General features: G+C 43.2%; 1 protein-coding gene across 5 annotated transcripts in view; it reads left to right on the forward strand.

The window, feature by feature from the left end:
• The first annotated feature begins 336 nt into the window (after positions 1-336).
• LOC111836728 (transmembrane protein 178B) overlaps positions 337-26,736 on the forward strand; it is a 76,491-nt gene continuing 50,091 nt past the window's right edge. Inside the window, exons 1-2 of one of the 5 annotated variants that reach the window (XM_023798245.2) lie at positions 337-670; positions 10,956-11,668. In XM_023798245.2, the coding sequence (XP_023654013.1) occupies positions 11,287-11,668 (382 nt within the window). In that variant the 5' untranslated portion in view covers positions 337-670; positions 10,956-11,286. Of the gene's footprint in view, positions 671-9,486; positions 9,606-9,634; positions 10,103-10,581; positions 10,609-10,955; positions 11,669-26,736 lie in introns of those variants that run through there. The other 4 variants (XM_023798246.2, XM_023798244.2, XM_023798243.2 and 1 more) reach the window with 4 other exon arrangements.

Genomic DNA, 26,736 nt, shown 5'->3' on the forward strand with positions numbered 1-26,736 from the left:
ATTTCGTACAAACGACGAACTGCGTTGAAGTGTCACTTTGGTGAAGGGGACCGAGGATGAGTGTCGGTACCGCTCCTGTTTATCATATACGCATTAAAAACAATATATTTACCTGTAGCCCTATGGGAATTTTGGGTAACTGATTTCTAAAGTTAATGCATCTAATTTGATGTTTATTCTGTTTAATTACTGTTAAAGTGTCAACCTCATATTGTTAAAAAATGTGTAATTTATGTTTATATGTAAAAAGAATTAAGTTAGTTTAAAAAAAAAAAAGTCTACCTGGAGTGACGTACTATTTAATCAGCCGGGGGGGTAGTGAGAGAGGAGGGGAGAAGGGGGACGCGGCAGTAACCGAAAAAGCTAAGCAAAGTTAGTAAAACACGAACTTTATATTTGTGACGGTGAATGTGAGCGATAAAGGGAGAGTGCGTCGCTTAAGGACATTCTACAGACATTGTTTAGTGTTACTGCGGTGTTTGAGTAAAATCCCGGGAATCCTGGGCCAAACCCAGCTGGCTAACTGGAGCTTCCAGGGGCTGCGCGAGCGAGTCGCCCTCCCGCCCTACGCCGACATCCCTGGTGGGGGATGACGACGTCCATCCTCATCCTCATCCGCTCCGCCACCCCCGCGCCGCCCGTATGAGGACGCCGACAAGCCGTCATAACGGTGCGAGTTTATCTTTCTTGACGCTTTGACGCGAAGCAGCCAGTTATCTAATGTCTCCCCGCACACCAGCCTCGCTTCAGGCCTGCATTGCTGACTCGATGGGGTCCCCATTCCACCTCAGGGCTTCATTTTATGTTTATGTCAGTTTAGTATAAAACTGTCAACTTTAGAGTTGTATGTGTATAGATTTAGGTTATTGTCTTTACTGAGTAACTTCTGTGAAGTTACATTGCCTGAAAGAATGGCTAAGTCTCGAACGAGCTTACTCAAATAAATCTTTTTGGTTTCGCAAGCATATTTGATTTAATTTATTTTATATACATATTCTCAGTAAACAGTTAAACTTTATTACGTTTGTACATTTTTTTTCCTTTTGATAATTCACTGGTAAAGGTAACATCTGTTTTAAAAAGGGGTAAAAGAGTGTTACATTACTGATTAAAACTCATTGAGGTAAGCAATACTAAGTATGACAGATAACTGGGAGAGATTAATATATTTAAAACTTGCCTTTCTATGCTGTCCATCATCAGTTGATAGTAATACCTTTCAAATTATTCTAACTTCCTGATTGTCTGTGGTATATAATTATTTACATTAGTGCATTGATTAATATTAGAGAGAGATCTCTCGCTTCAAAGAAAAGGATTCGGGGGGGGCGCACTTCAGCACATAGGCAGACAAGCTAGGGGGCGCTACATACCGTTTAATAAAACGGGGTATAAGAACAAACTTTTGAAATAATGGTTATGATTTATAATATTAAATATCAGTATTAATGGTAATAGACCTAATAGCTAATAGTCTCTTTTTTCTTTTTAGAGAGTTGATTGAACTTAAGAGTCAAAAAAAAAAAAACGTTGATTGAACGTTTCAAGAGTATGAAATAGCACAATCTGTTGGGGGGGTGGTTAGGGTTAGGGTTGGGTCATGCCTCTGCTGTGTGTGGAGTTGACGTGTTCTCGCTGTAAAGTGAGGGCTTCCTCTAGGTCAGTGGTTCCCAACCTTTTTTAACTCACGGCCCACACAGCCAAACACATATGTTTCCGCGGCCCACTGCAAAAGAATTTAAACGATCCCGCTTTTTGTGTCGGGTTAACTAAGTACTCGGAAGCAAGGCTGTTAATTGTCTTTATTGAATAAACTGGTAATTTATTTAATTATATATCAAATTATGATTTATTTGATTTTGACTAGACATTTTTTATTATATTAACAATATTACAATTTCTATTAATAATAATTGCCGGCCCCCCTGCAATACCGTCGCGGCCCACTAGGGGGCCGCGGCCCACAGGTTGAAAACCACTGCTCTAGGCATTCCGGTTCACTCCTGCAGTCAGTGTGTAGTAGTGTCCTGTCTGGGGTGTACCCCTGCCCCGTGCTCTGTAGGATAGGCTCCAGTACCCCCACCCCGACCCTGGACCCTAACCATTACTCGTGGGTAGAACACAGATAATCTGTTAATATAGAACAGGGTTCTTCAAATCTGGACCTCGATTCCAAATCCAGGCCTTGTTTTCAGTTCTCCCAGGTAGTTAGTTTAATAATTACTGCTCTGTGGCCTCTTCCATTGAGAATGAGGTCTAAACTACTTACATAGACAAAGTCACACATAAAACCCACACAATATCCAGGGCTGGGAGTCATCCTCTCCTGGTTTTTAAAAAATATGTTGGATAATAATAAGTTTAAGTATCCTGTTTTACCTCCATTATCTGCCTTCTGTCTGAGTCTTCAGCGGATCTCTTTCATCTGTGAATCTTACACTGCCTTGACTGATGAAGGGTAGGATTCATTCAGTGAGCGGCATTAACAGAGAACAAGCAGCAGTCTGCTTGAGCGATGGAGAGACTCAGAAAGGCCGATTCTTCTGAACACACTGACAAATAAATACAAGAGCACCTTTTTAAAATGAGAAGTACAAATACAAGTATAACTATAACATTCATATTAATCATTTGCATGAATAATCTACCTGAAAGAACCGACTCTGTTATGAACTTTAACATGAATGGATGGTTGAATTATAGATAATGTATGTGTATATATAAATGGCACAGGACAGGATTTTGGGTTGACTTCTCTGGTAGAAGGGCCTGTGATATGTGGACAGTCCTCATGTAATCAAAAACCAAACCACAACATGCGTATAAAGCAAATATATTTTTTTTAGAAGTGCTGGAATAGGAGATACCATTTATTTGAACATTATGACCTGGCATTTTCAAATAGTTATTGGTTCAGTTTCCAAGATGATCCATACTGCTGTACCTTTACTTCACAGGCCAAGTGGCATAAATTGGGTATATTGTTAGTATTCCGAGTCACTCTGGATGAAAGATTCTTATAAAATATTTTTAATCACTACTTCTTGTCAACAGTGGGATAGTGTTTGGCAGGCGTGTGTGTGAGTTGATGCTGCCTGAGCACCCGCCTCTTTTGCCTGAGAGACTGAAAGTGCACCGCTTCTGAGGGTCTAAATGCCCCTTTCCCATCACCTACGATCACGCTCAATTTACAGAGGGGGACTCGCTCCCTGTTGGCACCTGCCTGTCGGAAAGTCTCTGCACGACACTGGTACTTACAGCTTCAACTCTGTGTATGGAGTTGGCATGTTCTCCTAGTGTTGTGTTCAAAGACATTCATATTAAAACTTTAGCCCTGTATCCTTCGGAAAGACACTAAAGTTAAGAAAACTGTAGGACTCAGTAGAAAAAGTATTTAATAATGATGTCATCCATTCTCCCATGGAGTTTCTTATCCAATGCAAGGTTGCAGCATGAAGGTGTCTTCTACAGTAGAAAATACAAAGAATTAAACATTGCTTGCTGTTCTAAATATATTTTGGGTGTCATTTTTATGCTATCCACCAGGGGGTAGTAATAGTACCATAGACCTGTAAATAGAGAGTATTTGTTTTCTGGGATGTTTAAAGTAAGGTAGTTGGGCTATTATGTAAATTTACATCCACTGCATTGAAAATATATTTTTTAATACATCAGATGTCAGAAATCACGAAGGTGAATCGGATGCTTTAGTTTGGGTATTGTAGCTGACAAGGCAAATACATAGACGTACTATAAACCTTTGAGGAAATACATTTGTCTGAAAAGAAAAAAGACAAATGATGTAAAAAATATTTAAACTCTACCATGAAGCTTATCTTCTGTTCTTATGTGATAGAAATCAGAGGCTTGTACTACTGGTTAAATACACATTTTCCAGTAACTATGAAATGTACCAGGAAGCTCAGCTGGGAACACTATTGACTCCCACCTTTGAGGTTGTGGGCTTGAATCCTTCCCATACTCAGTGTGTGTGGGTTTGCATGCAGTTCCTTCCTCTACACTGGCTTCTTCACATAATTCAAAAACATCTCTAAACTGCCTTGTGAGGGGCTGGTATTCTGTAGACTCCAGCCCCACTGTGCTGAATAAGCAGTGGATGAATAGATGACTATCGATGAAACAAGAAAAAGAGGGGTTTTAATTCTTGATAATGGAGACTGAACGTTTATGCCGGTGTTTCCTGCATGCAATCCCTGACTGAGTGGTTGCAAAATGCTAATCCAGACGTCACAGTTAACGAGAGCTTAAAATCGCAGCTCCTTGAAATTACAAAAATCACAAGCATGCAATTGAAACAGGAAAAAATGCAATTAGAATGCTTTAGTTTTCCATGCCCACTAAAACAAACTAATTCAAATTAAAGTTCAACTCAAATGATATTAATCAATCATTCCGTTATTTCATTATTTTGTTGGGATAATTATTTCCATAGGATAACTCATCCTCAAAATGTCATGTTCAATAGCAACTATTTGATCCATACCCCAAAAATGCTAATTGTTTAATTTCAATTCAATTTAATCCAATTAAGAAACTTTTTGTCCCCGAGGGGCAATTAAAGGCACACTGGGCAGCTGAACGAAAGACATAATGATGTAAAGTGCAACAGTATTTAGAAGATGCTGTGCAAAGTTGCAGTCAATCAGGTAGATGAGAAGCACACAAGCAAAGGTACAAATTGGTACAGTACTCTATTTTCTGACTGTGATGATAAAGAGGAGCGTGGCTTCAGACACTACCAGGGAAGCACTCTGCTGGGACAAACATGCACACATTGTGTCAAGGAAAGAGCTGCACTAAACCATATTTTTAATTGCATTTGCAATGCTTTTTTGCCAGAAAGCAAAGTGGATTCATGTAGATGTCTTCATGAAGTGCTTTAGGTTAAGTCTCTACACTGTCAGACAAAAGAGTACCAGTTTGTACCTTTGCTTGTCACTGGGGCTGTACCCTCAAGGGTTTGCCAATTGTGCCCTTAGCTGTAGGTACTTGTACCTTTTAAGATACAGAAATGTACTATGATAAACATTTTTCTACCATTGTGGGTACATTAATGTTGTCAGAGTCCATTTCTGTACCTTAATTTAGACTAAAAGGTGCATTCTCCTACGGCTAGAGCACAACTGGCAGACCCTTGAGGGTACAGCCCCAGTGACAAGCAAAGGTACAAATTGGTACTCTGTTTTCTGACTGTGTTGATAAAGTGGAGTGCAGCTTCAGACACTACCAGGGAATTTATAAGCACTGGGAATAAAAGAGCATCAGATGCTCTGGTTTCAGTCCAACCCAAACTGCTTCTTCCTCCACTAGAGCCAAATGAAAGGCAGGATGGTTATGCAGTTTTAGTGGAGCACTCTGTTTGGTACAAAGCCACAAGTACTCATGCAGTCCAAGGACATGCAGTCACTGTGTGATGGTTAAAATCCAGAGATTTAAAAACCAACAATACTGAAAGAAAAGTGGAGTTAGAGCACAAAATTAAATAACATAAGAGCCACGTCACAGTAAATAAATTATTTTTCGGCTTCCCGATAGTATTTAGTGCTGTGAGTACACTTAAGAGAAAATATACTGTATGTTTTATATACAATCAAATAAACGGTTTAAGACTCGCGTACAATACTCTAGTTAAAACAACCGTATGCAATCTTAAAGATCCTTACTAGGGGTCACTCAATGTGTTACAGCATGCCTAGGGACTGCGGAAGGAAATACATAAAATTAATTTATATGATGGAAATACTGGTTAGGCTTAATCTAGAAACAATAATACAAATTCACAATGCATACTTCACTAGTGATAATATCTCGCAAGTTAGGAAATTCGATAACTATCTCCCTTTCAACTATCGTTTGTCTCATTGTACCGCTAAAACACAGAAATACACAAAATTACACTGAGGATTTTCTACACGTAAACTTGACTTTAAGCAACGCATATGTCCATAATCATGTCAGTTTGGTCAACACGCGTTTCCCGATCAGAATGCGCCATCCGAATTATCTTTCCGGTCGTCAGACAGTGTGAAATATGTACCTCCTATGTAGAATAAAATAATACAGCATTATACACTTTATTTAGAAAAAATGTGACATTTTGTCCAAAAAACAGGAAGTTTTATGCAAGGACTGACATCCAAATTTTCAAATACACGACTCAGCGTACCGATGCACTCCAATTTATGGTCCGGACACGGAACACAAAACACAACATTTCAGTTCCGCCGTACCCGTCGTCTGCAGTCTACTCACAAAAAGGCATATTAAAATTAAAGTAAAAATCAGGTTTTTTTTTCGTTAAATGTTGTTTCCTTTAAAAAAAAAAAACAAAAAACAGAGAGGCAGCCAAATAATTTGTCTTGCGTATTAACAATAACAATCTATATTTTTATTTTAAATGAAATATCTGTTGCTAATTTTCTTTCATGTACGTTTTTGACAATGTAATCGTATTTATTATTATTATTATTATTATTATTATTATTATTATTATTAATAATAATAATAATAATAATAATAATGATAATAATAATAATAAGTGAAGTACACCACCAGGGGGAGCAAACGACGTTAATGGCACCTAACGGAGTCAAACCATTTTCACCGTATAATCATGGCTCATTTTCTAGTCTAAAATAATGCATGAGATCCACATCTTCCACACTTTTGCGTAAGTTCCTAGACACTGATCTGTCCAGCTGAGTATAACGCAGCACTTCCTCATGTCCCTCGGCAGAGCATCTATGAAGTGTGACTTCGCATAAAACAATTATTTACTTCTAAAAAATATATATCATTCCACAGCGACCACGGATCTGATTAAAATGATTGATTCATCTACGCTCTAAACTACCGGTTAGTTAACAAATTGCTACCAAATAATTTGCACTTCTCCTATTGTTTTATCTGTCTCATCTACTTGTGTATATGGTTTAGCTCAAAACCAGATTATTTCCTAAGACAATCTCTATAAACGAAACAGATTTCAGTTTTCATGTTTTATTTTACATTTTAATGTATCCACTAGGTGGCACTGTGGCGATAGGCAGAGCTAAAAGATTATTGGTATTTCATGCACGTTTTCCTTTCCAAGCATAGAATGTCTCCATTAACACAATTCGGGAGATAAGGAAAATATAGAAGATAATACATGTCCTCAAATAGCAGGAGACAAGTTAATATATTTTGTAACTCAGAGCAGAGGTGGGCAAGTTGGGTGCTGACTGTGAGCGGCTATGAGTTATAAAATCATGTCGGCTGAGAATACTGTGCATGAGCAAGTCCGTAAATACAAATCAGTGGGATAAACTTGGATTACAGAATGTCAGTGGATCCCAAAACCGTCGAGAAGCGAAAAGGACAGGGAAAGAATGGAAGACAGGAAGTGCTCAGATAATTCAATCATTTTTGTATTCTTTGCACATGTCTGTAGGCTACCTATTTATTGCATTTATGGTCATCATTTACTTTCATGGACTGAAACAAAAATATGGTGATTATGATATTTGTAAGGCTAGTGCAGTGATAAAAAAATACCCAATATTCCTGGCACTGTGACTGAGTTATGATAGTGTGTTTCCGCTACCTGATGTGTGCAAGTAAGATTTCTGTCGTTCATGAACGATTCGTTCTTTCAGAACACATTTTAAGATAAACAAAAATATCTCATTCGCTGCGCTAATTCGTGAGTCATTCTACAGTTAGTTTAATGAGTGATACATCTTTCAATTGGTTCAAATGAACATTCGTTCACTTCAATGTGTGATAGGCCTGCATCTTTAAAGTCGTTCAGTTCAATGAGTGATGTTTCTGTAGTTAAAGTTATATATAAATTCAATCATGGACGAGATCAGAGAACTAGACCATCTCTTTCAAGAGAGAGAGTTTCTTTTGCCACACTCTGGTGTAATGATGTAGCCTACAGAAAGAGTCAATATTATTAATATAATGTAACTGACTAAAAGTAAAATATATTGGTTATATAATGAATATATATGTTTAAAATATATACAAATATAATATTTATTTAAATAAAGTAAATAAGAACGTAGGCCTTCTACACATATATGAGGACTACAATATTCATGGGTCACGTCAGAAGGTACCTTTATTTCAAAATATCGAAATAATGAAAATAATCCTGCTTTCAATCTGTAATTCCTGTAGCCCCTCTGTTGATTGCTGAATGAAGGCCAATGCTGAAATCATTTAGCTGATGGGACACCCCAGGGTTTCCAACCGCTTTCCCGAGGCTGCGCTTACTCTACACCTCTCGCGCCAGAAATGAGCAGATTGCTCTTCAAATCGTTTGGGGAAACTTTCCAAGGTTCCTTATTTCTACGGAGATACAGACCTCTAGTTACTTGTTCACATCCAGTCCATGCGGTGAGATAATAATGTGAATGGGTTGTATGTTGTCGCCCGTGAAAAAGGCGTGTAACAAGCAGCGGTAGTAGACAAGGGTATGTAAACATATACGCAAAGGTCCACATAGGTTTATCTTAAACCGGTTTTTGCTTTTGTCCTAAAATAAATTGTATGAAATCAACATGCGACTATTAACAACGCTAATTAACAAAGCTTGCAAACTTTTCCCCAACCCGCCCCCCCCCCCCCCCGACTTCGTCTTTTGTTCAGATGGAGAGAAACTGTATTATGCTACTTATAATCACTTCCTAAATCTTAATGCAAGGTAATTAAATTGCTTAACTTTGTAATGTTCATTTTCTCTAACTGAAATCGCGCTGCGTGGTAATGTATCGACTGTCTGTTTTGGAGGTAATGATCCTATCGCTACCTACAGAGAAACATAGACTGAGCCACCCTAAGTGTAAGTTGCTTGCAAAGGCAAAGGGGACGAGAGGATGTATTCAGTGCCGTTTTGGACAATGGCCCCCTGCAGTGAGCTGATTGCTGCCCTGGCTGCATGTGATCGCATATATAGGCAATGGTTTCAACTGGATCTTTTAGAAAAAAAGGGGCTGTAAAACCATATATATGTGAGGTACAAGTAGTGTACTCGCCTATTTGACTGCGTCGAGTCACATATACCCAAAAGACCCAAATATATAGTGTCAGATATCGTTGTTTTCTATCGGTCATATTGAAAACCACTCTAACCAAATAATATGGGAGCATTTGCCATACCCAGAGAGCTGAGTATTTAAATGAATGGACGATGTTTGTATATCATTTAACTTTTATTTACCTGACATGTCCGATAAACGATATGTTTGATATATCCGTTGAAATGGCAACACAAATAAAGCGCGGCTGAGCATATTCAATGCTCTCACGTAAATATCCTACAATTAACTTATAATACTGACACAGCTGGACATCAGCGAGATGATGAATAATTCATCGGCCTCTACTATCAATTGGAATCGGACACTCATACTGTCTATGGCTTTAAATAATGCACCGCTACTCCCGTGTCAGGGGATTAATAGTACTGAGCGAAAAGACGCCGCTCCGCAGGTGGGTGTGGGCATATCGGATGCAGCGGAGCGCATCTGCCGAGCAGAAGAGCACCTTTCGCCTTCCTTTCGCCTGGATGTAAGCAGCGGTGTCTCTTTAAGAAGGTGCTTTAATAAGAGATGAATTTCACGTTGACTGCATGACATCACCACTGTATCTTTCCAAGGGAGAAGGATCTAGACAGAGGCGTGTAGCCTAACCGCACCGTTTTAACCGGGCATGGTCCTCGGCTGAGTATTTCCTCGTTTCCTCGCGTAGTTGCAGGTCATTATGATCTACGGACCCACCTACGACCTTGCTTGAACGCCGTCGTTAAATGAAACAAGGCAATTCATTACAAATGGAAACATTTGTGCTTTCTTAGAGGGAATCGGGGGCGATCGGCTGTTTTCAGAGAATTGTACATTTCCCGTCCTGCTTAGAAATTAGAGAAAGCGATTAGTGAGCAGCCGGACGGTGAGCGATACCTATTGTCGATAGACAGGTCTTGTATAGACCAAAATTTGGATTCCAGCTACCTTAAGTTGTAAAAAAAAAAATTTATTCATAGGCCTGCATCTCACTGTTTACGGATACGGCAAGCAAATTCAGGTTTCAAATGGTGAGTTGCATGATTGTTTTAAAGGAAAACAATTGAGAGCTTTTGTTTTCCATGTGGTAATAGTGAAGACCGACTTTCCTGACGCCATTGAATTGATTCTTTTTGGCATTAAGGTTTAATGTGCATTTTGCATCGTATTTATGGAGCTACGTGCAATGTAGAACGCAAATTTGTCCCCTTATATAGGCGATAATCGTTTTTGTGTAGGTAATATTTGCAATGCTTTGTAAATCTAAAAACGACGGGCACAGTGTAAGTACATCAACATGTAATTTATATCTTGGCTTATTTTTGTATGTCCATATTCAGCGTTTTCGTCCATGCACAAACGAGCATGAATACGCGATCCTAGGAAGTCCATGCTAATTGCAGAAATCCAGAAGTAGGGCTGCTTAGCCAAAACACTGAGGGTGCGGTGGCGGACTATCTGCCGACAACAACACATCAGCTTCACTGCGCAGGATCCGTCGGGCTTCCAGCCCAGCGCTGCCTCGACCAGCACTTTCGTGTAATATTGTGGCTTTTCGAAGCACACATTTGCCATTTGTTTAGGGTTGTTTAATAGCATAACCACCCCCACCTCAACCACAACCAACAAGAACAACTGATAGGCTACAACAATAATAACAACAACATTAATAATAACAGTGATAATAATAATAATAAAAATAGCATCAGAATTCTTATGTAACGATTGTATTATTTATAGATATTGATCGTTTGACTATACAGGTTTATCTTTTAGTCACATATTTGAATCATGTACTGAGTAAATATAAATAGAACGATAATGACATTTTATATTGCCTGATTCCTGCATCTGCTTTGTTCTGTGTTTCTTTTTTGTCCAAAGGTTGTCTACGAAGAGGAGCACTTGCGTGTGGATTTTCCACATCTCAGTTCAGTTTAGACAAGCTGCAAAGGAAGGGCTCCGGGATTGATGTGAAGCGGGGTATGAGATAAGCATCTTTTAAGTCGCCCGGCAGCCGCGCAGCCGCCGTAGCTCTCACTGAGACCCAGCCTACGGCTCACAACGTATATGAACTTGGCTGGCATGTTCAGCCCATCGGTGCTGGCTGTAGGCTGCGCTCGGTCAGAAGACTGAAGGGGGTGTCTGAGCGGGCTGCACGCAGGGGAGCTGTCCGCGCTTCCGTGGTGCTGATGCGGCTCTGAAAGAAGCGAGCATGGCTGCCGGGAAGCTGCTGCTGTACGCCGGCCTGTCCCTATCGCTGTGTGCCCTGGGTATGCTGGCCGTGGCGATCTGCTCCAACCACTGGTACGAGACGGACGCCCGGAGATACAAGGAGCGCTGCAGAAGTTTCTCCAACCGGAGGAACGACCCGGGCTTTATTTACATTCCCAACAACAGCCTCCCGCTTCGAGCGAGTAGGTCCAGGCTGGATCGCTGGGAGGAGAAGCTCCTGCTCACCCGCAATCGGAGGCAGCTGTTCGCCATGAGCGCGGCAGACGAGTGCAGCCGGCAGTACAACTCCACTAACATGGGGCTGTGGAGCAAATGTCACCGGCAGGGCTTCGATCAGGACATCGAGGATCTCATTCGTAAAGGTAGAGCCACCGTGCGTGCGTGAATTGCATCAAAAGCAGTGATCGTCAGGCGGTATGGTCATTAGATTCAGGAGGAAGCATGAAATCTATGCGCGAATTTGTGTTTTATGGGAAGAAAGATGACAAGTAGTGTTTCTCCCTGTACCACGAATCTTACACGCAAGTAAGTTGCCCGAAACGGCACTGACGATAGAAAACCTTTTAAAGGATTGACTGAATCTTCTAATTCTTAAAGCCTTTCTCTGATAACGGCACGCAAATTGTACACAGTTGTGCAGGATCCTTTTCTTTGTATAGTGGAAAGAAAACGTGTACAGAAAACACACAGTATACCTTTATAACGTTTGTATCATGTGGCTGCCCTTACCCTTGGAGTCTAAATAACATTGCAGCACTTTGAAAGAAGCGCACAAAAGCAATCTGTGGTTTCGCTGAAGGACGTTTCTTGCCTCCTGTTAATGTATATCTTTGTACATGGAATACTGCAGGAGGGAATGGCTCTGATGCCATTTGTCAGAAATCCATAAAGGTTTCACATGCATTTAAATGTTTCCTGTTTAAAGAAGGCAATTTTTTAAAACGTTCATTTATCACGGTCATCATGCTAAGATGTGGTGGAATGAAATCTTCCCAGTAGTGGAGTTGTATGGACTGTGGTGTGTGCAGGAAGGACTGTCAGTCAGTCACATTGCATTACACGCCGTGTTATTTGGAATTGCAGGCATTTTGTACTTTGGCCAAACTGGTCGCCAGTCAAGGAGCAGGGGTTTCTGGGTAACAGTTAAACGTTTGCGATTGGCTGTCGGCTTCGGTGTCAAGGCGTCAAGCAATGTGCACAATTGGGCTCAGAGATTGATTGGAAGTGGGCAGGGAAATGGCAAGATGATGTTAATGACGTTGGAGCGAGCCTAACATGGTCACATCTGCATAACAAAGCATGTCTCACTCAGAATGTTCTGGATGTGACATGGTAAAATCAGGTGTTTTCCAGCAGTGACATTCCACCCTGTTTTGAGTTTTTAAGCCTGGATAAGTGTGACTCTTAACAGCTACTGTGCTTGGAGGCTCTTACCAGAGTATCCCAATGCAGGCTGCCGTTGTGGTTTCCATTGTACCTTTTAGGAGTTGGTTTATTTCTATACTTTGTATTTATCAACTATCAAGGTACTCGGGTACTATGGCGAGTTATTATTATGCTTTTACATTTTGTGGTTTTGTGACATGGTTTATAAAAACTGCACTATTCAAAGGTACAACAGCAATTTCCCGATGTGCTATGAAGATTTGATGCTGATGCTTTAGTGATTGAGCATGTTTCTTTGTCTATGTGCATGTGTGTATATTTGTGTGTGTGTGTGTGTGTGTGTGTGTGTGTGCTTTAATAATACTCACAGCTTTTCCGCAACACAGTTTGCTTTGGTGTGTTGAGCCAGGGGTGGGATTTACTGGATATGTGCTAGCAAACTGTTTACTTTGGAGTGGAGAGCCCCCCCCCCCCCCCCCCCCAGTTAGAGCTTCGTGTAGAAAGAGAGAAGGAGAGAGAGAGAGAGAGTAGGGGTAGGCTGTCAAACATATCCATCTATCTTCTTCCCCACACCCCCACCATCTGTGCTCTCCATTCCCTGGGGAGGGCAATCCAGAAATGATCAAGACATTCAAAACATAACACCCAATAAGATGGAGCACAGCTCAGTGCAGGGGGGCAGGGGCATCTGTCATGTGGCAAACCCCCCTGGCAGGCACTCTGCTCTGGCTTTGCCCGTCTGAATCCAGGCCGGGATTCCCCTCTTCCTCAGGAGGGCTAATTTGGCCGCCTTGGGAAGCCAGTGAACTTACAATGGCAACTCGCATATCCCAGTACCCTAATGAGAAATCCCAGTGTAGCCTCATATGGACTGTGCGATTCCAGCTTTAATCTGTCTTTTCTTTCTATTTGGGCAAGTTTTTATCATCTATATTCATTTTGTAGTGGATCTGCTTTCTCTTTCTTCAGTTAGGCAATGTTTCCATTGCAGAAGGAGTTTAATAAAGAGTCTAATTATGTGTTTCCATTTAATCTATTTTATTGTTTCATGCCCCAAATTCTCTTTTCACACAAATCAAAATTTTCTAAAGAAGGTGAATATATCTGAACTATAGTTTGTATGAAATGTAGTAAATGGGTTAAAACATTCCACTTATTAGAATAATCCAGGTTTGTTTTAACCCCCTTGTTTACCACTAAATCACACAGACAATTTTGGTGCACTTTTCCTGCACCACTGCAAACCACCACAGGGCAACCCTCTGAAGTACACAACACCACAACACAAGCTACCAGAATATGAAAGGCCCTGCATATACCACCAGAAAGCAAAGAAAAGCAAACCACCAAAATACAGACCACCACAATAAAAATCACCAAGGTGCAAACCACCATAATATAGAGCACTACAAGATTAACCACTAAGGTGGAAACTGACGAAATTTGGACCAGCATAGCATAAACTACCAAGACGCAAACCACCACAATACAGATGACCATGGTTTAAACCACTTAGGTACAAGCCACCACAATACAGACCACCACAGCATACACCACTGAGGTACAAACCACCAGAATACAGACCACCACAGGATACACCACTGAGGTACAAACCACCAGAATACAGACCACCACAGCATACACTACTGAGGTACAAACAACCAGAATACAGACCACCACAGCATACAACACAAAAGTGCAAACCACCATAGTAGACTACCACAGCATAAACCACCAGAGTACAGACCACCACAGCATAAACCACTAAAGTAAAAACCACCACAGTACAGACTACCACAGCATACAACACAAGAGTGCAAACCACCACAGTAGAGACTACCACAGCATAAATCACCAGAGTACAGACCACCACAGCATATACCACTGAAGTGCAAACCACCACAGTACAGACCTCCACAGCATACAACACCAAAGTGCAAATCACCACAGTACAGATTACCACAGCACAAACCACCAAGACTCAACCCCCCAGAGTACTGACCACCACAGCATAAACTACCGAAATGCAAATCACCAGAATACAGACCACCACAGCATAAACCACTAAGGTACAATACAACAGAATACAGACCACAACTGCATACATTACCAAGGTGTAAACCACCACATTATAGACTACCACATCCTACCCAACTAAGGTGCAAACCACCATAATACAGACTACCACAGAAAGCTGCCAGAATATAAACCACCATGGTGCACACTTCCAGAATACAAAATTCCAGCTACAATACAATCCCCATCACAGAAATTATCTCAAACCAATGCAGCTGAGAATCTGCTCTTTTGCCATCCACTCAGTGAAGGAGCTCAGTGCTGTGTTAAAACATGGCTTTCCGCTAGACTGTGTTCCTAGCCCAGACACCCTTCCTCCAAAAGCACCTGCACACCTACATCTGAGATTTGATTATGCTGTTTAAACATTACGTTAAATGCTCAGAACATTTCACAGAAATAGGCTTATCAGGGGTGTGCGTTTGCACAAGATGTAGATCTAGCTGTTCTAAAAACAGACTAGACTGTTTACATTCAGTGACGGAAACTGTTACTATGTACGCAGAGTGCTTCTACCTGACTAGCTTCCTGAGTGTTAGCACAGTCGGGAGGGGAGCAGGGAGATGGATGGGGGTTAGGACTGTCTCGTCACATAAGGTACCGCTAACCAGCCCCAGTGCTTAGCACCCCAGGGATGGGGTATCTTCCGGCCGCAGTGCACATGATCACAGATCGTCTGCCACGCACTGTGTGTCATGCCGCTGCTGTCACACGCCACTGCCCACCCCCCCCACACCTGCCCACCCGCCACCCATTTGCTAGCGTTGATGTTTCGGCAGCTACAGCCGTGACGTCTCCACGGTGACGAGCCTCGGGTGGCAGCCAGTGCTTTGGGATACAGGATGTATTACAGAAATGTGAGACTAGATATGCTGATATTTAGGGATATTATTAGCTTGGTACTAAACTTGAGACAGTGGGAAAGATTGTATATTATATCAACATACTAGATCAGTTTCCATTCATCCATCCATCCATCCATCCATAACCACCTACTCAGTACAGGGCTGCAGTGATCGTGGGGTTTATTTCAGGCAGCACACAGTATGAGACAGGAAACACCCCAGACTGGATGCCAATCTGTCACAGGGCACACACTTGCATACATGTTTACGGGAGCACACTGAACTACCTGTGGAGAGCATGCAGACGGAGCTGGGGGCGGGAATCGAATCCATAACCCGGAGGTGTGAACCTGCAGTGGCACCCACTTAAATCCCATGCGTAAGTAATAACTGTGAGGCCTAATTAAAACAGATGATAGGATGTTTTTTTGTTTTAACTGTGTTTTTTCTTTTGTTTTATTGGAATCAGAACTTTCATAATGTGTCTGTAACTTCCATTTTGCTAATTTATCTGCCACTTTTATCCAGAGTCCAATGTATGTGTGTCCCTGGGATATGAATCCATGACCTTTGCATTGTTAGTGCAATGCTCTACTTGTTGAACGACAGGAGCTTGAGGGCAAAAGAGTCTAGGGAATGATATCTCACACATATTACAACCCATACATGAAGCCTCACATGTACGACAGCCCTGTGGTCATGGGAGAGATTAACCTGGAAGGGTCATGTCACACAGGCGTGACGGACCAGCCAAACGTATCCTTCTTTCAAGTATATATTTTATACACTTTCTCTTAACTTGCTCATACATGTACTGCTACTCCTATTACTCATAATACTGCTACTCATATTACTACTACTATTACTATTACTACTACTACTACTACTAATAATAATAATAATGATAATAATAATTAATAATAGCCGCTTGATGAATTTACAAGATGTAGCATGTAATAAAGGTCCAACTGGAGAAATTCTGAATGTAAGATCAGTCCATCTGGCGGGGGCTGGGGTTGCGGGGGGTGTTGTGCAGCTGCTGGGTAAATGAAACCCCAGACTTTTCCACATTAACAGGCTGCCTGACAGCACTCTCCCTACCGCCCTCTATATGCCCGTTACGTCCACAGAGGCCAGATCCCGAGGCAGCCCTGCTCGTGTCCTGCGTTTAAGTCAGTCAGCCACCCGTAGCCATGTCGGCCATGTGACTGCGCCCCCCAGTCCCCACCGTGCCCCTTTTCTCACCACAGTTCTCCTGGCCTGTTCATCCCTTGACCGGGAAGGTTCTGGAACAATCTACAGCAGCGCACAGATTCCCTCACCCTCACATCTTTGCGGCCAGCGAACCGGTCTGAAAAGCTCATCTTTCCGGGCCCCCGAGAGGCGTTGAGAAAAATGACAGCAATCAGTGCCCATTCAGAGAGCTGAAGTGTGAAGTCAGCCTGCTCATTAAGGGGGGGGGGGGGCAGGAAGGGGGGGGGGGAGCTGGCTGGCTGCTGAATATGCTGCATGCTAACCGCAGATGTCTGTGAACAGCGGAGGCATTGAAGTGCCTCGCAGTGCCTCCAAACGTCGGAGCTGCATCAAAGGCAGTGGAATTAAAGCGTCCAGTGTCCCAGCGAGGCTGAATGGCCGCTTGTTCTCCCCGCCCTGCAGGGTGGGTTTTGTGGCCGCTGAGCTGTCTTCACCGTTAATGATATGCACGGCATTATCGTTTTGTTTGGCGGAGGGGGGGGGGGGCGTTGGTGAACGTCGTGGTGAGATATTTAGGTAAAAACCATAAGCGGTTCTCTGAGGGCCAACGTCATTTCCCAAGAAACGTTGGCTCGCTTTGTGTTTCTATGGCAACGCCGAGATAGCATCAGACAGATGTTGCTCCCGCTTGCTGAAGCAGATTTATATTATATTTTATTATATTTTCTTCTTCTCACAAGGTGTCCATTGACATTCCGGGGAGTCAGTGCTCTCCCCCTCCCCCCCCCACTATGGTATCTTGTGACAGATGTCAAAGGCAGCAGTCCCCCGATGGGACAACGGCTCACAAAACACAATTTCTCCATAAAACCCAGCACTTTGATATCAGGACAGGTTGGCCCTTGGCAACACTGGGGCACTGACCTTCAACACTCTTGTTTCAAACTTCCCAGAATCCTTTGCGTACAGCAAAATGCAGAGTGAACTTTGAGTTGAGGAGAAAGACAGCCAGTAAAGACTAATGCAGGTGGCGAGTTGGCACAAACTGGGGACTGGGAGAGGAAGAAAGCTGAACGATGTGGCTCATGCCCAGGCAATGAGGAGCCCTTTTAGAGGGAGGGGGCGGGTGAGGAGGCAAAGGCTGTGCTTTGTAACACAGACAGACACCTGCAAGACCAAGAGCGCGCACACACGCACACACACACACACACACACACACACGCGCACACACACACACACACACGCACATGTAGGGTAAACATATCCTTATGGGGACCGCTCATTCATTTCAATGGGAAAAATGCTAACGCTAACTATGACAACCTTAACCCCCACCCTGCCCTAACCATAACCATAAGTAACCAAACAAAATACAAGAGTTTTTGCATTTTTAGTTTTTTCATAACAGTTACCGATTTTTATAAAATAGAGTTTTCCCTTATGGGGACCAGGAAACCGGTCCCCATAAGGGAAAAAAAACGGATATTTATCATGTTATGGGGACATTGTGTCCCCATAAGGATAGGTAAACCCGCTCGCACACACACACACACACGATATAGCTTTGCATTGGTGAGACTTTTCTGACTAAAGCTGCTGGTTCACCTGTGACTCTTGTGTGCAAAAGCCCCCCTCTTCAGAGCCTCCATAGTTATATTTGCCAAGTGCACCCCCCCCCCCCCCAATTAGGATTTAAAAATGTCTATGTGAAGAACAACAAGGGCTACAGAAAACAGGGAATGCCTCCCCCACCCCCCACGTTTGATCATGGTATGTGGTGCAAGATTTATTTCTTCTGGTTTATAAGTGGCTATAAAGTGCCTGTGTTTTCTTTATAATAAAAATTCATTTGGCTCCTGTTAAGAGTGTCCCTGTCAAAATAACACAGAGGGACATGATCTTAAAAAGTCCTCACACGCTTTTGCTTCCTTTCTGTCTCAGCGTAGAGTTTTGTACAGAATCGGGCATGAGATGTCTGAAGGTAGAAGCGCAGTGAACAGGCCAGGAAAGGTCAGGCATCAGGTGGGGGGGGGCTCCACACCTCTGGGAGGGGAGGGTCCCTCTCCCATCCCTGACAGTGATTCCAGCACGTGCTGCTTGATGAACACCCTCTTCAGATCTCCTTCCTCCTGAAACAGTAGCTCGCTCCCTCACCCCCAACTTCACCTGACATTTGAAAACACGATTTGCATTCCGCTTTCAGAAATGCCAGCAGGCAGTCTGCCTGACTACCCCCCTTAAAAGCGGGATTCTGCTCACGGCTCACGTTACTTACCCTGATAACCCATCGGTCCTTGCAAGCATCATGGTGAAATGTCATTCACACGTGTGCTGCTGGCCAGGGGGAGGGGTAGGTTGATCTCCTCCCTCCCTCCATCTCTCTTTTTCCCCTTTACTCCTCCCATCCTCCTGTCTGCGAGCTCCTTCATCAGTCTCTTTGATGCCATGCAAGTTGAGAGCACTCGCCTCGCCAGGTTTCCCTACCACTTGTTTTCTGAATAAATTATAGGGCCACACTGTTTTAGCTTGGGAGGGGGCGGGGAAGTCAATATTAACTCTTTATGGCCCCCTGTCCTCCACATAGGCAGCTTAAGGTCAGGTGTAATGCACAGGTTGGGGAAGGGGGTATTATAGTACTTCACGGCTCCCCAGCAAACGGGATGTCATTAAAGCGGATGAAGATGAGGACCGTCAGCGGTTTGCATTTATGTAATTTTCTGAGCGCTACAGCCAGTACAGAATTACTGTGTTTTATGCGACGGTGTTAAAAAATAACAACTAGCGGAGAGCAGGAGCTGTGGACACCCAATCCATCAGGAAAGGAAAACTGAGACTTTCTTTTCATTAGTCTCAGGAAGGAGTTCGTGACTGGAATGGAGGGAGTAAGGAGAGATCATGCGGATGGGTGAAGAGTCAAGGAAAAGATAGATGCACCTAACTCCGAGCCAAGCGGTTTGGGTGCCAGCCGCCATAAACAGCGATAACCGGTGTAATGCGGAATGCTGTGCTGTGGTGCTTCTCAGTGAGGCGAGCGATTTCCGCCAGGCGGGTGCTTGGCATGGCTCCATGCCACCACCTTGTTGGCCCAGCGGGTGACCAAGGATGAGATCCCTATTGGGGGCAGTGTTACTGGCCTGAATACTGCTCTCTTAAGTGCTTCTGGAAGCTTCTATGGGTCCCCTCCAAAAGTCCAAAAGATAAACATAAAAATATTCAGTCATAGTTTATAAGATAAACATAAAAACATTCAGTCATCGTTTATAAGATAAACATAAAAACATTCAGTCATCGTTTATAAGATAAACATAAAAACATTCAGTCATCGTTTATAAGATGAACATAAAACCATTCAGTCATTGTTTATAAGATAAACATAAAAACATTCAGTCATTGTTTATAAGATAAACATAAAAACATTCAGTCATTGTTCATAAGATAAACATAAATTACATTCAGTCATCGTTTATAAGATAAACATAAAAACATTCAGTCATCGTTCATAAGATAAACATAAAAACATTCAGTCATCATTCATAAGATAAACATAAAAACATTCAGTCATCGTTTATAAGATAAACATAAAAACATTCAGTCATCGTTTATATTGTCTCTGTCTTGCTGCTCTCATCGTCCAGTTTGGGGGCCCACAAACAGCACAGTAAACCCCGACGCTGTCCAGTAAACACGCCGACGCCTGCGTGTAAAAGTTTGATATATGTACACGTGAGCGAGGCCTCTTCCTTGCTGGGAGGGGACGCTCTGCGATTCTCCACGAAATAGTCACGTCAGCCTCCTTTTCAGCGTGAAATCGCAGACTGCAGAAAGCAGCAGGCAAGCAGATTTTGGAGGTCGCCCCCCCCTCTGCCTCCCCCGCCTCTAGAAAGGCTAAAGGGCTTTAACTTTTCAAATAAAACATGTTCAAATCAGTTTGTCACACACATATAAGGTTGTGGGAATAAAAAATGATTTCACCAGCTCCTCACGCTTTTTTGCTGAACTCTTATATTTTTGTTTGCAACAAGGTGAAACACCATTTTAGAAAGTATATATTCATCCTACACTTGTCCTGGAGGGGGTGCAAGTCTGCTCAGCTTCAGCTATTAATGGCTTTATTGAAGTAGTTCATTTATACAGCTACCTGACCGGGTGTTTTACGTAGTAGCTAATTCCTTCCCCCCCTCTGATATACACTAAAGCAGTTACGGGCCCCTGACTTTACGGTTGAATGCATAACTGCTTGATTGGAAGCACATATTACCCTAATTTAGGGGTCCCTCTCTGTATGGCGGTCATTAGCGATTTAAATATAAACGCCCATCACAGCCCTTGAGGACCAGGTTTGCATGCCGTTGGCCTGAGGCTTGTCACTGGATGTGACAGATGCGTTCTAAGCAGGACGCCATCCCACCACGCTCCAGCTGCTCAGCCTGCCTTGCCTTGCTGTCCCCCCATAGGGGTGTTCTAAGGCTAATTTGATATAGATCTAGTACATTTTCCATGTAGGGTGATGTTTAAGTGAATCCCTCTTGAGCACAGACTTGGTACAGGTCTCCTGTAGGGTTGCACTGTGCCAACTTCATTTTAGCATAGACAGGATTGCCAACTTTGGTCGGCTAGCTGGTGTGAGATTTTCAGTTCAAGACAAGTCTTCACACACATGCACTTGCATTGACATGTATGTTACAGTTTTATTACAAGGTAAATAGTCTGTAGGGTTTGCAAATGCCCCAACACTTTTGATGTAGCTAATTTTAGTTTTATAATGGAATAATATAAATTTGCTGTAAGATTTCTTACGTGAGCATGGGAGTCTGAAAGCATGAGTGTCACGCCAGATGCGTGAGAGTTGGCAACCCTGAACAGGCGAAGTGCAGCTCTTATGCATATCCTTACTATACTAACCACTTTAGCACAGGCTCTGTAGAACTCCCATCCATATTGGTGCTATGCTAACCTCTTCAGTAAAGGCCTGGCCTAGCTTCCTTGCAGGTTCATACCACGCTAATCACTTTTGCACAGGTTCAGTATACATCTCATGTATATTGGTGCTAATCTAACCACTTTATCACAAGCATGATATAGCGCCCATGCAGATTTGTGCTATGCTAACCACTTTAGCTGAGGCCTAGTGCATTTCCCATACAGGTTAGTGCTAATCAACTTAGCACAGGTCTGATTATAGCCCACTCGCAGGGTTGTGGATTGCTTGCTACACTTTAAGTTGAGCATGTTAAAGCACAGTCCCGTGTGACCTCAAGGGTTATCGAGACCTGCCGAACGCAGTCCCCTTGCGTGTGACCTTGGGGTGTGGCCAAAAAAAAATATCTCCCACTTATCTTTTGCCTGGTCCATTGATCTCCAGATTACCTGTAATTGAATTCATAATAGGTGAGCTGAAGAAGGGCAAATGGTTACTTGCTTTGGAGCAGAGTTTATACTGGGGGTAAAATGGAGTAGCCCTGTGACTTGCACCCCCACACCCACATCGATCAGGGACAATTCTAGGATTTTTTAAAGTTGGGGGCATAAGAGGGGGCATAATTTATAAAGAAGGTGCCAACCTTCTCATTAGCCAATGACATGTTTTGAATCTGTGATTGACAGGGGAGGGGCCACTCTTGGGGCCAATCAGCTTTCAGCTGTGGCCAGTGCCCTTGTGGCCCTGTTCCTATGTATACCCCTGCCATTGGTCCTTACATCATTAGAAGAGTCTAGTTGACAGAAGGATCCTGTGCTCTGTGTGATAATCTAATTTTTCATCCATTAAACTCAACAGTGGGCTGCAGCTCAACCCCCCCAGACCCCATCCTCTGACTGCCTGCCACTCTTCAGGGGTCGACAGTAAAGTAGCAGCAATTAGCTTGTGCCTCTTAGTTTCAGAGTTGCGTACATACCAAAGTCTTGTGCCACTTTTAATCTTTGCCCCCACGCCCCGCCCCCCTCACAGCTGCAAGGCGGTGAGCTGGGGTCCGGAATCTCCCCAGAGGAACGGCTGATGTGAGGGGCTGTTGCTATTGATAACAGTTCCTTTTCATTCTTGGGAGACGATGAAAAGAATCCGATAAAATCCAAGCCGGCCATATCGCTCCGCATCCAGGCGGATCAGATTACGCGCTGGGTAACCTGGGCCCACTGTCAGCTGTGTGCGAGGATGCGCTCCATCAGGGCCCCGCAGGAGACGGGGTGCCATTTATACTAACGCGCCTTGTCAGTAAATCAAACAAAGTTGATCGTTCACTATCTGTGTAGTTACTTACATTCCTTAATAAATATATTCAGTACTTCAGTATTCTGGAAGCCGAGTCCCCGAGGAACAGCCGCGTCTCTCAGCCAGTAAAGTGGGCGCCATTGAGCACAACACATATCTCTCTATAACTTTTTCATTTTTCATTGTTTAACAACTGCACTTTTAAATAATGGTTCTATGAATTAATAGCTAATATGTATCAACAAATGTAGAAACTCTAAAAAAATATTCTTGGTCCCCGTCCCTGAGGAACGGGGGACTCTCAGGTTGAAAAGGCACGCGGCCACAATCAGACATTGTTTAGTGAATCCTCGCTGGCCTCCCTGTCTGTTCGTTGTTCACCACTGAACCTCTAGGGCAGTGTTTCCCAATCCAGTCCTTGGGGACCTGCAGACAGTCCAAGTTTTTGATACCAGAAGTTGGGAGGGAGCAAAAATTTGGACTCTCTGGCAGAGAACTGGAAGGGAGCAAAAATGTGGACTGTCTGGCAGAGAACTGGGAGGGAGCAAAAAATGTGGATCAGCTGTGGGTCCCTGAGGACTGGCTTGGGAAACACTGATCTAGGGGCAAATGGGTTGCACGTACACATCTATGCTCCAAAGTGTCTTGTTCATTCATATAAGGAATCTGTGGGGCATTTGTGCTTTAGTTGCCCCTGTATTTTTGAAGCTGCACATTTCTCACAAGCACACACCTCAGTAGCAGTCTCTTTGGTCCATGACCACACATAGTACTTTACTGTTGTTTGTTGCCCAAGCTAGTGCCCGTTTTTAATCTTATTATTTTTTCCAAAGGTGGTTTTGAACCGTACCTGTTTTTACGGCTGTGTATTTTAGCAGAGTAATTCGGGTTAAGCACCTCGCTTAAGGCGCCACTGCACAGCCCCTGGGACTCGGGTAGACAACCTCGAGGTTACATGGCACCCGGAGGATGTTTACGCACCTGCCCCATTTATAGATCCGGTTTCCTTCTGGAGCTGGTGCATCCTTCGCACTGAAGTACATGGCAGCCTCCGCAGCGGTGAATCGGCACCCTTCGGAGTCTGCCCCGTTGTCAGAAAAGCTTGGCCTATCACCTGCCGCTTGTGGAGCTCGCATAATCTAGATTACACCATCTCCTGTTGATTTCAAAATGCCACGACATGCCACAATGACCACGATGCAATGTCAGCATCTCCTCGGCTACTTTTTCCCTTAAACCGGGACCGCATTCTCTACCAGGACCCGAGATCACATGGCATAAAGTGAGAAGCGCTTAAACAGTGAGGTGTAAAATATACTTTTGCTATGTCATCTTAGCCCTTTCTGCTAATGCAAGCTAAAGCTGCATTAATTCCATCTCTGAAGTGGCTTCACTTTTTGGGACATGTGACAAATATTGTTTAGGACGTGTGAAACTTGAAAAAACAGCTCCCGAATTAGAGCGAGCCTCCTTTCTCTCCCGCTGTGGGGCCGGTTTTATTTTTTCCTGTGTATGTTTCTTGGATTACCAAATAGCTCACGCCTACATAATCACACCAGTGTCTTCCCGTTGGCCACAAGGAAGATGAAACTCAAATAAAGGCAGTTTTCCACAGTAGACTGCATATAATCATCTGCGATCATTCATTTCATGTAACACCAATGACTGAGTATTTCACTGTAGGACAGACCCAGTTCATGTGCTGTTATTTTGAGATGATGTGTGTAATGCAGTTTTGTGCACATTCAGCTGTGGGTTTGGGTCTTCTCTAAATTGGTTCCATTCATCTAGGTACTTAGGCTAAAGTTTCACTGTTTTTATCTCTGCTCCACCTGCAGCATCCAGAGTAGATAATACACTTTTCATTTGGGCAGGTGTATCACTCAGACCGCCAACCACTGTTCTTTTTACTGAAGTTAACGGGCCATTCAGCCAAACAGGTCTTCCCTTGTCTGAGAGTCCACAAATGGGCATCTGAAACAGCATCACACAGGCAGCCAGCCACTGTTCTGTTTGCTGAAGTTAATGGGGCTGTTCAGCTAAACACGTCGTCCCTTGTTTGAGTGTCCAGGCATCTGAAACAGCATTTTGAAAGTTTCCTTCATGTATTTGATTTCCTCTTTGCACGACTTTCTCACTGACGCCACACAAAATGCAGAAAATAATTGAACCTGCATCAGTTGAGTCTCGCCAAAAATAATTTTCAATTTGCATCTTTTAAAATGGATGGATAGATAAATAACAATTAGAATTGTTTGAGTTTGTAATTTTTTATTTAGGGTGTACTTAAATTACAAGATATATATGTAGCTATAAATGTGGATCAATGTGCGTAAGATGTAACAAATTAGGATCTTTTATAAAGTCACTAATTATTATTTATTCAGTAACAGTGAATACTAACAGTAAGCATGTTAATTTTCTCATTATATATCATTATGCCTTTTGTCACCAATTTATAACATCGGAGAGAAGCTGTTCTTATTTTATTCATTAGATGCTTTTATCTAATGTGACATATGTTTGTGAGAATGCAGAGTCAGCATTTGGGAATTAAGCACCATGCTCAGGAGCTTGATAGTGAAATTGCTCTGCTAACCTTAGGATTTGAACCAATAACCTTCTAATCACAAGCACAGCAGCCTAACTTACTGAGCCACATGGCACCCCATAGTGGGTATGGTTGTATTATCCCTCTGAGTGGAGCTTCCTTCACTCATTTGCTAAGAAATTGGGACACTGCTTAAGATGGCGCATGTGCTGGGAGAAGAGAAAATATTGATGTAGCTTAATATTTGTTTACTTCCTACAATCCTGCCTGGTGACAGTGGGATTGTCATGGAATATTAAACGGAATGCTGGTATCCTGTCCGGTGTGTCCCTGCCCCATGCCTCATCCATCCCCCCTGCAGCCCCCCCCCCCCCTTATTGGGTAATCGATTATGGAAGATGGATGGATGGATTGATTGGAATACTGTTAGAGCTGGAATGTTAGAAAGGTTTGAGTGGGATAACAATTGTAATGTGCAACTGGCTTTTTGTGAGGCGGTTTTAAGCCATGGACCGATTCAGGCCCTGTAGTTCAGTTTTAATTACATCCACTAAGCCGTCTGGTCCATCTGAGCCTCCAGCCTTGCTCCGGGGCAAACTCCCCAAGTGTCAGCCAGCTCTGCCACAGACGGCCCGGCCCGCTCAGGCCCGAGAGCGTGCGCAATACAGCTGGTGCTGGCTGGGGAGGTCTCGCTCCCACCTGCCTCGCTGGGTAGGGCCGCGGGGTGCTTCTCTCTGATAGGTGAAGGAAGATGAGGGTAGGAGGAACCAAGCCAAGAGGTTCTGGGTGGTTCAGTGTCCTGTCTCTACTTTTGACTGCATTATTTATCTAGGTCTGAGTTGAGCTGCCGATTCAAGCTGTGGGTCTGTGGTGATACGGTTACTGGCCTGATCTGGCAGTCCTGGTCTTTGGGTTTGAAACCCAGTCATCTCTAATTACAGGGTATTATTATTGTTTGATCCAGAACAGGGTGACTTGGTTGCTCAGTGGACTGAACTGTTTCCTCGCAACTCCAACAGTGTGGATTCAGTTTTGGTCCTATAGCTCTATGTGTGGAGTCAGCATGTTCTCCCATGTTCAGAGTTCCTTCCCATGGTCCAAACCAAGCGCCGTACCTTTGGATCAAACATCGGTGGGTTCCGATTCCTGGAGGGGTTGCAACCCCCCCCC

The sequence above is a fragment of the Paramormyrops kingsleyae genome, chromosome 1 (genome assembly GCF_048594095.1).
Source record: "Paramormyrops kingsleyae isolate MSU_618 chromosome 1, PKINGS_0.4, whole genome shotgun sequence".
NCBI lineage: Eukaryota > Metazoa > Chordata > Actinopteri > Osteoglossiformes > Mormyridae > Paramormyrops > Paramormyrops kingsleyae.